The sequence below is a fragment of the Aspergillus tanneri genome (assembly GCF_003426965.1).
Source record: "Aspergillus tanneri strain NIH1004 chromosome Unknown AapTan_7_pilon_pilon_pilon, whole genome shotgun sequence".
In the NCBI taxonomy this organism is placed as follows: Eukaryota; Fungi; Ascomycota; class Eurotiomycetes; order Eurotiales; family Aspergillaceae; genus Aspergillus; species Aspergillus tanneri.
The window spans coordinates 3912494-3924885 of record NW_022984634.1 but is presented as its reverse complement, the minus strand read 5'-3'; the positions used below and the strand labels follow the sequence as shown (position 1 = coordinate 3924885).

The 12392-nt window shown below is 46.6% G+C and overlaps 3 protein-coding genes across 3 annotated transcripts; 2 read left to right on the top strand and 1 right to left on the bottom strand.

Moving 5' to 3' along the window:
* Positions 1 to 317: 317 nt before the first annotated feature.
* On the top strand, positions 318 to 1153 carry ATNIH1004_007911 (GLTP domain-containing protein; the record flags this gene model as incomplete). Its single annotated transcript, XM_033572524.1, has 4 exons — positions 318 to 441; positions 503 to 561; positions 614 to 732; positions 859 to 1153. 4 exons carry the CDS (start codon positions 318 to 320, stop codon positions 1151 to 1153), a joined length of 597 nt encoding a protein of 198 aa, XP_033425839.1.
* A 7824-nt stretch (positions 1154 to 8977) lies between these two features.
* On the top strand, positions 8978 to 9450 carry ATNIH1004_007910 (uncharacterized protein; the record flags this gene model as incomplete). The annotated part of the gene is made up of 5 exons (XM_033572523.1): positions 8978 to 9064; positions 9090 to 9173; positions 9228 to 9245; positions 9296 to 9383; positions 9437 to 9450. The coding sequence occupies 5 exons, from the start codon at positions 8978 to 8980 to the stop codon at positions 9448 to 9450; spliced, it is 291 nt and encodes a 96-aa protein (XP_033425838.1).
* A 570-nt stretch (positions 9451 to 10020) lies between these two features.
* ATNIH1004_007909 (uncharacterized protein) lies at positions 10021 to 12270 on the bottom strand (the record flags this gene model as incomplete). The annotated part of the gene is made up of 6 exons (XM_033572522.1): positions 10021 to 10058; positions 10153 to 10351; positions 10421 to 10612; positions 10684 to 11584; positions 11652 to 11915; positions 11999 to 12270. 6 exons carry the CDS (start codon positions 12268 to 12270, stop codon positions 10021 to 10023), a joined length of 1866 nt encoding a protein of 621 aa, XP_033425837.1.
* Between the last annotated feature and the right edge of the window lie 122 nt (positions 12271 to 12392).

Sequence of the window (12392 nt, the reverse complement as noted above, 5' to 3'; positions counted from 1 at the left end):
TGGCACTTCTCCGTGATCATCCGTGAGCAATAAGGAAGTCAAGCACTGCAAGGGTTGCAGCTGAAGAAACTAGGAACCGCCGATGACGTCGACGGGAGAGTGTGTTTGCTGTGTTTGTTCAGGGGGGAATCCAGACCCTTCACCGCTTGTGTGTCTCCCGGCGGTGAGCGAAGTGACAGATCAGCCGTTTTGATAGAACGCATGCCCCTGTTTTGGTTCCCTCTTAGCTCTGTTGCTCCATCAATTCATCCCTTTCTCCTAGATATATTCCTGTCTCTCAGTTCCTTTATTTCTTTCATAGAAATCTGACCGTCAAAATGTCTACCTGGTTTGACACTATCAAGCGTTCCTTCGCTGACGTCCCAATTGACGCTTCCAACGACAACGGTGTCTCGACCGAGGAGTTTCTCGAGGCAGCGGAATCTTTGACCTCCCTGTTCGGTACGTTTTCAACCCTCGTTGTCTGAATAGATACCCTTAATTCTGACAGTTGAATTGACAGATCTCCTCGGCTCTGTGGCTTTCACTCCCGTGAAGAACGATCTTCTCGGTAACATCAAGGTCGGACAGCTTTACCTCGCGGTAAATACCAACGGAACTAATTCTATTGCAGAAAGTCCGCGATAGGAAGCAGGCTGCCCCTGCAGACTCCCAGACTCTCCAGGCTCTCGTTCTCAATGAATTGAAGACCAAGAAGCACACTGCTACTGAGGGGTTGGTCTGGCTTGTCAGGTACGTTGCTCCTCCCCGGGAAAGGGATATAGGGGGTTGAGAGACATGTCTCCATTCTGACAGTTTGGGATATATTTGGCACCGTTTTTCCAATGTACATTGTTAATGATGATGTCTCTAAATTAGAGGTCTCGATTTCACCGCCCAAGCCCTCCGCCACAACCTCGATCAGTCCAGCTGCGAGCTGTCCGACTCGTTCCGCGACGCCTATGGCAAGACCTTGAAACCTTACCACTCTTTTGTGATTAAGCCCATTTTCTCCGCTGCTATGTCGGCTACCCCATACAGGCAAGACTTCTATTCCAAGCTGGGCCAGGACCAGTCTGCCGTCCTGACCAGGCTGGGACGTGAAGTGGCCTCTTTAGAGGAGAGGGTTGCCATCTTGAAGGCTTTCCAGGACCGCAAGGAGGCGAAGTGGTAAGCTATTGCTAGCGAATAGCTGGGAGCGCTCTCTTGAGGCAATGGCCGCTGCATTTTTCTAGTTTGGGCGTGCATAATGTTCTAAGCATGTATATATGTAGATATTTTGTTTACAAGCGAGTGGATTAGGCTCAAGGCCTGCCATCAGTGATGGTTGGGCGTATACCTTAGATTTCTGCATTTGCTAATATTGTTCGGTTTTGCTAAGGTTGGCAAGGCAGACGTCTTGCAATGAAGGGTGCCTGTTGTGGACTTGGGCAGGACAAAACCCCGGTTGTTTGTAGTTGGTTGTTTCATATGGAGCCGGCGAAATCACCCAATAGACCCACTGAGATGATATAGGCAACTTCATTTTAACCGTTTCTACTTCACCGCCAGTTTCGACATCTCCGCGCTATATTTGCACGTAATATAGGACACTGCTCTAGTAGAGGTCGCATGCGTACCTGGTGTATCTCCTAGTCAGTTCTTCCTTTGCTAGCTTGCTAATGTGTTCTCACATAAAGGAAGCTGCCTGGTCATCCAAAAAGCTATCTATAGTCTCTGGTAGCCATCCACATATTGCAGACTTTATAGTACTGCCATTTCTAACCCCGCCTCTGGTGACCCAGTGGCCCTAAAATGCGGCGTTCCCTGCTCAAAATCAACTTGTTATTTCTGAGAATCGCTCAAAAATAATATATTTGAAACTATGATCTACTTCCTCTTTTAGAAAAACTGCGAGACGTTGTGGGTTTATACCTAAATTGACTTAGTGATGGATGGGTAAGTTAGTCTATTCCTAAATGGCTTGATACGTGTCCCTAAGGATACACCAACGTTCAGCCTACTCTACTAATAACAGAATCACAATGGATCCACCGCAGTCACGTGTGAGCGGGTGGAATCGGAAGTACAGCCAGTATAGAGCCTACATTCGCAACTACGGCCCGTAGGGGCTGTCTTTTTGCCCGACTTGTGGTTCCATCCCGCCCCTTTCCGGCCGTAAGCATGGAATTGGTGGATGTTTATAATTCTGCTATATATATAGTCTGCGCTAATATCCATGCGTAGACGCAAGCGGCCAGTTATTAAACCTGTTCCTAATAGATACTAATATTGTTCTTGCTGTAAAATAATTTATATGCTCCTTGACTTTTCACGCAGTGTTACCTTTATGGTGAGGTGCAACCTCCTCCTGTCTATAAGCCACTATATAAACTAAGCTGCTTATACACTGAAAACACCCCTAAGGCCTGGGAAATTTACTGTAATATTTGCCACTACAATAGCGCGCTGTGTTTCATGTTATAAATATAAAGTCTGGCAACCGTACCGCTGAAGAGTTTACTACTAACTTTCCCTGTCCTGATTTGGGCCCGAACACAGTAATTTAAACTTTCGTTACAGTTGTATTTTTACTATTAAGTACCAGAAGCATGGCCTCCCACATATGTATTTGTTCTCTTTCTAGCAGGCCGTGTGTTTTCTACAGGCGCTTTATATTAATTGTGTTGGTGGTGGATATGGTCCGAATTAATGTCACGTGTTAGCCAGAATAGAAATAGCTTCTTGCAGACTTCAAGCCACCGAGCGAAGCGAGGGTTTAAGGCTTGTTTAGCAAAAGTTCTAGATATATTGTTAAAAAGCAACGCCAATAAATACTAGGTTTAGGAAGTTGGGGATGGCGCTAGATCGCCCCATTTGTGGTGCTTATTGCTGCCTGTTTTGGGAAAATGGGAGCATCATATTCAACTCGGGTCTCTTGCAGAATACATGTGCTACTGTAGTTATGAGATCAACTATTTAATTGGCTTGTTGCGTGTCCCACCAGCCTGGCGCAGCCCTAAGGAATATCAGTGCAAAAAGTCCAACTATATTGGCTTGCGAAGTCCCTGTTAACCTATCTTCGACAGCGTATTTATTTGTCCTTTCCTTTTAGTTGATCGCACCCAGGGCCATAACAACAACGATAGCTTAGCAATATGTCAATACGACCACAGAGAGCCGGCGCAAACAGGTCCCGAACAGGATGTCGCACCTGCCGGTAACTAGACGTATGGCGATTTATCACACTAACTTATGTTCTGCAGCGCCCGCCATGTCAAATGCGACGAAACCCCCGGTGCTTGTAAGACGTGTACATCCACTGGGCGACGCTGTGACGGGTGCGATCTACAGCACTTGCCTCCTGCCTCCAAGCCCCAACAGTGACTGAATCCAACAGCACTAGAAAACGCCTTTCAGTGGTGTATGACATCGGACGAAGGGACGTGTATTTCTTATTTTCAGCTCCGCATCATTCCCACTCCTGGAACTAAACGATTCGGTCTTATTGCAAAACCTGGTCTGCAAATAAGTTATACCGAGCCAGCAGTGTACCATGCTGCAGCTGCTCTGAGTGCGGCACATCAGAGTGCAGAGATCTACAGAGTTTCTCTACATGGACAGGGTATAAATACAGCCTTGTATCTATTTGCAGTGCAACAGTCGGTGCATTCATTTAGTCTTTTAATCAAACGGCACAGTTCTCAGGATCCATGCTTTAGAGAAGTTATACTTCTCTGCAGTCTACTTTTTGTTTTATTGGATCTAACTACAAGGGCACTACGACCAGGTATTTAAGTACCTCCAGAGTCCAGAGTGGGTGGAGATTTAAAGGAGGTGAAGGCACGGAGACAGCTCCTAATCTCATCCACAGGCAAATCATTGCCGGTCGAGCAATGCCTTGTTTTGGCATTTGCGTACTTGGATATTTAATCCTCGGTATATGGTGTTAGGGGACCCCTTCTCCGGATTGATGAGGGGCTGGAAGCCCACCACCTTGTTGCCTTTAGCAGTATCTATGAAGTGCGACACGCTCCGGAAATTATTCTAAGTGCTGTATTTCGGTTCTATTCACATGCTTACATCCTATCAGATGCGGAGATTGTTCAGGATTATTATATATTAAACTTTAAACAGGGACAACTGCTTTCTCAGCTAAACCGGTTTGCAATACTGTTTAACTATTTCTATTCTCGCTCATATGCTGGATTTAGTCGTAAGGAGAGCAGAGTGGTAGATGTTATTATCTTGCACGGCTCTATTATTAGTCGTAAAGACGTGCATTTTGCGAAGCTATGCCGCACTCGAATCTTATACAGATGAGTACAGAACACAGCTGGCCATGGCGGAACAAATCCTGGGCAAGTATCAGAGCGCCCTACTATCACTCGTTAAATGGACATTATTCCCCCTATCAACTGCATACTCTCGGGGTGTCGTGATGTTCTTATACGTTGGCCAGCAGTCCAAATATTGCAGGCTTGGCAACATATCAAAGGACCCTTTCATTCAAATTGGTTTATCCTTTCGGCGGCTGAGTCTACAAAAGCTGATTTGCAGATTTTAGTGGATCATACAGCGGGGTCACATCCAACCAAGTCGCGGAGGTTGAGGAGGAACAAAGAGCTCGCTGAGGACGGGTGGCCTAATTTAAAAGGGTTTGGATACTCTATGGAGGACATTCCTAGGGATACAGACTATGTCAGGGACTAGTGCTGCTGTCAAAAGCTGTTATGGATTCAGAGTATTATCCCTTGTATAGTTTATGTATCTATTTTCGAAGTTACTGGATACCACTAGTAGGCTGTAAATTAGAGAAAATGTCACCAAACGTTTTAGCGGCCCGTAAGCTAATATTACCTACCATCAGTAGGCTGACAAGAGATATATCAATAATATGACATCATGATAGCATCTGACTATAGTAAATGGATGCTGAGATGCCAAGACTCCGGATGCCCTTGCCCATCCATGTACATGATACATACAGTATACCTCTAATATATTTATCTGTTATCCCTCCACTATCTTCTCACGTTATCCTCCTCCTTGCTGTACATCGTCGAGTCAGTAATGAGGCTGGAGCACGCCAAAGTAACTCTCCCATAGCCAATGGAGGCAGGCAAACCCGGCTGCAGTAGCTATTTAAGGACAGACAAAATTAGTTGTATAGCTTCTTCCCACTGACTATTCTACTCCACCAAGAAATGTGTATGTGGCTGTATGGCTTCATTTTATACTGGTTGTTGGTTGCAAAAACGGGTGGCGGACGAAAGCGGGCGTGAGGTGATCAAAGACGGTACTACTTGACAACTCCTTTCCGACGAACTGTAGTATTTGGATAGTTCAGGGTCATTCCACACCGGACCAACTCAATTTTGGGTATACCCACAGTTGCATCTCGGGAGCGGCAAGGATGCACATGTTGCCAAGGAGCTTACGTAGCTTGGTAGAAGGTATGCCCCAGGCGTGGATGGTAAGGTCTGACTTAATACAGGTGTACTGTTCGTATATTCCTTGGTGAGCTTGTGCAGAAAACTAGCCCTAAGTGTTTCAAGTCGTTGTCTTGCGGTCTTGTGGGAGCCAATGGATGTGTCGTTCGTAGCACCACGAGATGAAATTATGACAGAAAGAAGACGTCTAGTACCTTCAAGTCGAGCACCTTCTGACTGAATGTGGAAATTAGTCCGTTCTTAATTTGACCATTGACAAAAGAACGCCATTTCGTTGATCCGTGACTCACAATTATTTGGGTCTTTAGATTTTTCAGAGGCCCTGGAATAAGTAAGAAGTGCCTAGAAGATATAGGAGGTTCCAGACTTCATGCGCTCGTTATCTCGACCGGAACGAGAACTGTGGACAAGTTTTCGACGTTTCTTCACTCTGTCCTTGTCGATAACGGCCAGCCATAATGACACCAGCCAAGTCAATTCTTTGTAGTATGGCTGTTAGCATAGATTCCCATTTTTGTGACACCCCATCCATCCGCGAGACGGGTTATTTTCCTTTACGGAGGTCCGCAAACAATGCATACACCAAAGTAACTTGGAACGCAGAGGCTCCTGCACAACAGCGCGAGAAGGCACGGAGGCGAAAGACCTGAGTGTCGACAATCTCGACGGCTAATTCAAGGCCTTAAACGTTGGATATTGCTCATACTGGCGATACAGGGAGTCAATATACCTGGACCACTGGGCTCGATAAGGATTCAACATTATACACCTTTTGCAGACACAATCTTTGCGGCTAGAAGATCTTCATCGACTAGGTGGGAATTTCAAAACTGCTAGAGCTACAGGGACTAAAGTCCCGAGTTTGACTGACCCCCACCTTGATATTCTCCGAAAACCAGTCGTAGTTTAATGTGGGCTGAAGCATCATGCCACTGTAAGTGGAACTGGAATTGGCGGGATAGCTGTCTCTATAATTATGAACTTAAACTTATGATTATCGCTCCCCTGCATAAGGTATGGAATAAGCTAAGCATGTGCCACACCGAAGAGTCGGGTCGCTATGTTGTCCGTAAGATCGAGAGTTCAACTCGGAAGAATATACTCGAGACTACTTCAGAAGCGTTCGCCCGGTAGAATTAGCGTCTGGTCGTCGCCCTCCTACATCTGAACGGGATCATGATTGTCGAACATTGTCTGGTGGAGTAATGCAAGGTAGTCACAGATATCAATTGCGTGGTTAAATACTGGCGTTGTGGTGAGAAACGATGTCTATCCGGGCTGCAGCAAGTCCACCACTTGGTTGTTCCCGGAACCATATTCTTCATATAGTCGGATTCATCCAGAATAACTCCAGGAAATCACCGTGCTCGTAAAATTCTTCTCAATGTTGCAGCTGCTGGCATGGTGTACTTGAAGTACCATCTTCGGGCCTAGCCGACAGAGTGGCAAGTGCTTGTCATCAAATAAACATGGATGCCTAGGTCCGGAAAGAAGAATTCTGGTGTTTTGAACAAGAGAGTATTCATTCTCCTTGTGGCTGGTAGCCTATTGCATGTGGCCATGTGTAGACCTGACTAGTAGCTGAGATTCAATGAAAAGTTACAATTAGGCGTCATGGCACCTTTTTGTGGTCGAGCGGTTGTCTTCGCACCATGAGTAGTAGCGGAGCATTGTTCTTGGCTTTCGTGTACAGTAATGGTGTTGTTATGAATAACCGGCTTGGTTGAAGAAACGAGCATAAATGTCGGCTTTGCTGGGTCTCCAGGGCCAAGGGAGCCAAGGGCTGTCTCTATGTCATGATCAAAGTATTGTAACTAGAAAGATAAATATTCTCCCCAGCTAATTATGTTCGAACCTCCGAAATACGTCTCTGATTTCCCCACTCTTTTATAGCTGCTGAGTGCCCAAGAGGGCAAAGAGTTTTTGAGACTGACCGTACTAGTAGGGTGCGCTTGGCTCCGTTGTATATGGCCTCGAGTCTGTCCAGGATCTTGAAATTTCACTGGGCTAAAAAGCGGCCAAAGTATTTAATTAACCAGGTAAATCTCTGAATGAATCTTTGAACTACTGACACAACCATAGGCAAAGCGAGGTTGAGAAAACAGACTGAGGGGGTTAGGGAGGAGGAAAGGTTGTAAAGGAAGGAGGATAACTATTGAAAAAACGCGGAAGGAGGTTGAGTGGAAATATTTGAAGTGAAAGGACTTTCTTTATTGTGAGTCACTGGCAGGTCAGTCATACGTAGTACAATCCGAATCAGTGGCCAGCTCAAGCAAGCAATCAGGGAATGGCTTCCAATGACTTCCATCAACATGGAAGTCACTAAAAATGTGAGGGAAAATGGGGGATGGAAATAAATAGAATAGCTGGCATAAGAACAATCTTACTAAACCTGGAGAACTTACTTCAGTTCAGTTTCTAAGAAAATACATTGTATTCCTAAGATTGCAAATTTAGGTGACGAGTGAATAATGTTTAGTACTTTTTTGCTTAACAAGTGTAACAGTGTATAAAACTTCCAGCATATCAACCTGCGGAGAGTACGCCTCTCGTCTTCCCTTACATTCAACGACGGGTTCAATATCATTCGTGTCCATGGCCTGTAGCTGTACATCGTCTATCACGACGAATTGACACTTGCTATATTTCCTCCGACGTTTCTGGCTATGGGCTGTTTCGAAGTCCGCAACTAGAGTTATTTTAGATGATCGGAAAGAAGTAGTGTGGCAAATTATGGAAGGTGTTCAAGCAATACTACTCTTTTGTGATCTTCCACCCCAAGGGTGTATAAACTAGGCAGGTAGTACAGCCACTCTTGCGCGACAGTGAATATTGCTCAGACACGAGATATGCACCTCAATATGTTGTCAATATTTCAGAGCCATACCCGTCTAATTAGAGGCCTTGGTCGTTCTTTAATCCAGGGAATTTTAATTAAAGCCCTTTGCAGTTTGGGCTGAGGCGACGAAAAAGAGGCATGAGTAGATAAACTTTTTATGATGAAACTCGGTATATTCCCTAGTCCTTGGTGACTGATGGAACTCAGCCGCCGGTGTTAACTATCTCCGATTGTTTACTAATCGTCTGGATCTTATCTTCACTCTGTCGAGAAGTATCTTGTTCTCTGGCTTACATGCCGTTCACGGAACTTAAATCCATAGGTAGCTTATAGAGAAACGAAGAAACCGCCCCTTCTATATTATGTTTCCTAGGAGCCTGCTAGATGGCTCTCTATCAGCGAACTATCCTGCCAGCTCCACTTCGAATGTAGTGATTCGACCCAGTCGGGCAGCAAAAAATAACAATCACATTAGGTCTACAACCAGGACCGTGAATGGTGGGTTTTGAAAGCAGTATTGACGCCTCTGGGAATGCGTTGGCTACTGTAGTTCCGTGAATATAAAGACATAACTATTGTTGCCTGATTAGTGCAGTAGCTTCACTCAAGAAAAAAGTGAAATGAAAGATATAGGTCCTCATTTGTTCTCCTATCCCGTTTCCCTCTATCAACGCCTTCTACTCTCTACATCTATAGCCGCTGAAGTTAAAAATGAACCAAAGCATACATGCTCCCGGGGCCGGCGGCGGCGGAGATCCCAATCGTGGCGGCGGCCGAGGGAGATCAGAAAAGTGGGTTGAGGACTGTTCTCATTGTACATTGTTGATGTTCTACTCCAGATAAACCGCGACAAGTGCGCCTATTGCCGCTGTCGGGGGCAACACAAGGAGCAATGCGAGCTCAATCACGGCTATCGCGCCATAGTAAGTGATACCGACTAGGAAATGTTGGATCCAGGCATGCTAACTGTGCAGCAGGGGTGCATGGAAATAGAGGTTAGTAGCACCCAGTACGAAGTGGTGCATGGCTTGCCAACGGAAAATAGGCGCGAGACACCCGCGTCGTGTTGGCTGTGACAGTGGTGGTACCTAGGGGAGGGGGGCCATCACCGCCGCAGCTAGGAGAACGAGCGTGTAAGTCATATATCTGTATGGGCAATAATGATCATCCTAACCTTTATTAATAGCCCGCCACCGCTAATGCGGCTAACGCCGCCCCTGCGGAGCCTGCTGCTCCAACACTGAGCTGCCCATGCCCGCTTTGCCCGCCCGGGAATATCTGGAGCACCTGCTTGGGCAGCTGCCAAGCCTAAGCCCAAGAGTGTATGCAATGTGCCCTCAGTTAAAGGCGAAAAAATAAGTACTAATCGTACACCATCTATACACAGCTATTTCAGAGCATAAATTTCTTAATTCCGGTACTAGATCGACCTCCCGTTTAGTACTAGGTATGATCAAGGCTCGCAAATGGTTGACGAACAGATAGGTGGTTTCTGACATGATCATTTCCGCAGCCTGTCAGCTAAGGTATTCAAGGAGAGATTTGCATATCCGAGTATCACGTTCAAAAAGGCTACTACCAGAACCCGAACGAGACTCAGGAGACGCTGAAAGCGGACTCGGAGTCGTATGGATGCACATTGGTGATGAAGCTGTCATGGCTGCCGAAAGGCATGTTGTTATCACAGGTCGGTTGAAAGATATCATTATCCGGGGTAGGTATTTATTTTTCAAGTAAAGAACACAAAACAGAACCAGTCAGTAGCATGATTCAATGCCCGCCAGTTGTATACAGGAATCGAATCAAGCCTAGAGTTAGGTTGATTAACCACAAATAATCAGCACGTTTAAACGACCGTCTAAGGTCCTATACTACTACCTGTTCTGCTCTGTATGCTCATACTCCTCACCGTCATGCTCTTTCCCAATCCACGATGATCCGGTCTGGAATCCTTCGGGATTTCCAGCCTCAGAACGACCTCTACGGCCGCTTGGTTCTCGATAACCCTGGGGTGTTTCTGCGCGAAATACCGGGCATACCTGTATAGCGACCAGTAGCAGCTAGCAACGTTGATTAGAGTAATAGCGAGTTTATAGGGTATCTATACCTCACTGTTAGCTCTAGGTCATGGATACCTAGAGTCAGATGGGGATAGGATGTTAATACATACGTAATACCACAGGAGGACTCTCCATCGAACTCGCTCTTTTTTCAGCCGTAAATGCACCTCATTGAAGATGGCGACGCTAATCAGGTATAGGGCCAGCGTGCTCCCTAGAAGATTTGCACAAAATCCAGGGCGTAGTAGGAAGGAGATGGGGAGTATGAATGGAGCGAAAATATAGACAATTGTTTCGTAGATCTGTTCATACTAAAGTCAGTCGTAATGTATCCGCTAATTATGTATGTAATGGCTATGGCTATGCTACTCACCTCCTGTAAAACAAACACCTTAGTCCCGATCTCCCACCAGCCCAGCCTCCACGATCCAAAGATATAAGATAGATTGTACCAGAGACCGCTGGCGAAGAAGAAATTCCACCGCAGGAAACGCTGCTTGAATACAGTCATCTCTCCGAATCCTCCTCTTTTTCGTGACCCACCAGCGTAGAAGATGGCCGACGGCGTGGCCGTCCCTACAAACACCGAGCTACACATCTTGATCCGGCCGCCCATACGACGACAACTATTTCCGAGGAACCAGTCCTCGCTGATTGAAAACCCCGGATGGTCCTGAAAGACCTGTTTTAGGAACTCTCGGTCCCACAGGGAGATCGCTCCGTGAGGGAAGGTAGTGCTGCCGATTCTCCCCGCGAATGTGCGATGCAGGCCAGACATCTTGTACTCCAGATCTTGAGCCTGCTGGCAGAATGATATCTTTGAGGACTGAGGGTCAACGGATTTAATGGTGTAGCCGATACAGCGCACCCGATCTGTCAGCCGGGAACTCACAACGAGGAAACTAGGGGGGAGCGCGCAATCGTCATCGATCAGAAGGACATAGCGGAAGGCTTTGGCGGCGTAACAGCCAACGAAGATGGCGATGATTTTGGATCCAATGGGAGACCAGATATGGTTCACCCCATAGGAGCGACATATCTCCTCAGTGTTGTCGATTGGCTTCGGGGAGTCACCGTTTGCGATGACGAAGATGTGAGCCGCAGGGAAGATTCTCAGAGCGGCTTCCAGGGTGAGCCTAATGACGGGGGCAGATTTGAAGCAGGGAATGAGAAGCGCAGTATCCGGGGCGCTGGGGGTAATTCGGCGCTTTTTGAAATAGTCCGGGCTGGGGGCGTCTTCCTCAAATAGGATAAAAAGGGGGGCAAAAGTGTAGCTGAACGGGAGGGATAAGCATGTGGACATTATTTCCAAATTTTCTGAGACAGAGACAGACCACCTACATGATCATTATCCCTGTAGCGATCGCCCAGCCGCCGTGGAAGGTGAGTCTGTTCTGCATCGCCCAGTATAGCCAGAACACGGCGCCTTTCCATACAGGCAGTCCCACCAGGACCAAGTAAACAAAGGCGGAAAGCATGATATATACGCCATATTCAAAAAGGATCCTGAACCCAGTTCTACGTCGAAGGTTCGAACTAGACAACCTCGCCTTCTTATGTAAATCCCATAGGCTACTCATCCGAGACTTCTCTGCAAAGTTAGACCTGGAATGACGGATTAGCTGGGTTAGGATACTAAGCATTTATTCGGTGTCTATCTCTTTTAAGGCACTGAGAGTAGAAGATACCATTCAGATGTTTCGTCCATCCTGCGCTCCTGCAGGAGAGAAGGACTTGCTGCGCCTTCGAGCGTTGATCGACGACTCATTGCTCGTTTGGCTGTCAGGGGCGTCTGCCTGTTCGATCTGATCGAGACGCTCTGTCGTTTCTTCTGTAAATAGATATCCTCAACGGATTCTTCAGAGTCGTGGACAGGATGTGTTGGACTTGTCTGGGACTCCGACAAAGCAAATGCTAAAAGATGCTCGGGAACAACGAGTTCCTCTTGGATGGGTTCCATCTGTGACATATTGGAGTAGCCAACTCGACTGAATCACAGACGTGCGACGTGAATCAAATTGCTCACGATAGTTGATCATTGTTTGGCGTCCTCGCCAAACACCAAGCTCATGCTGTTTTGCG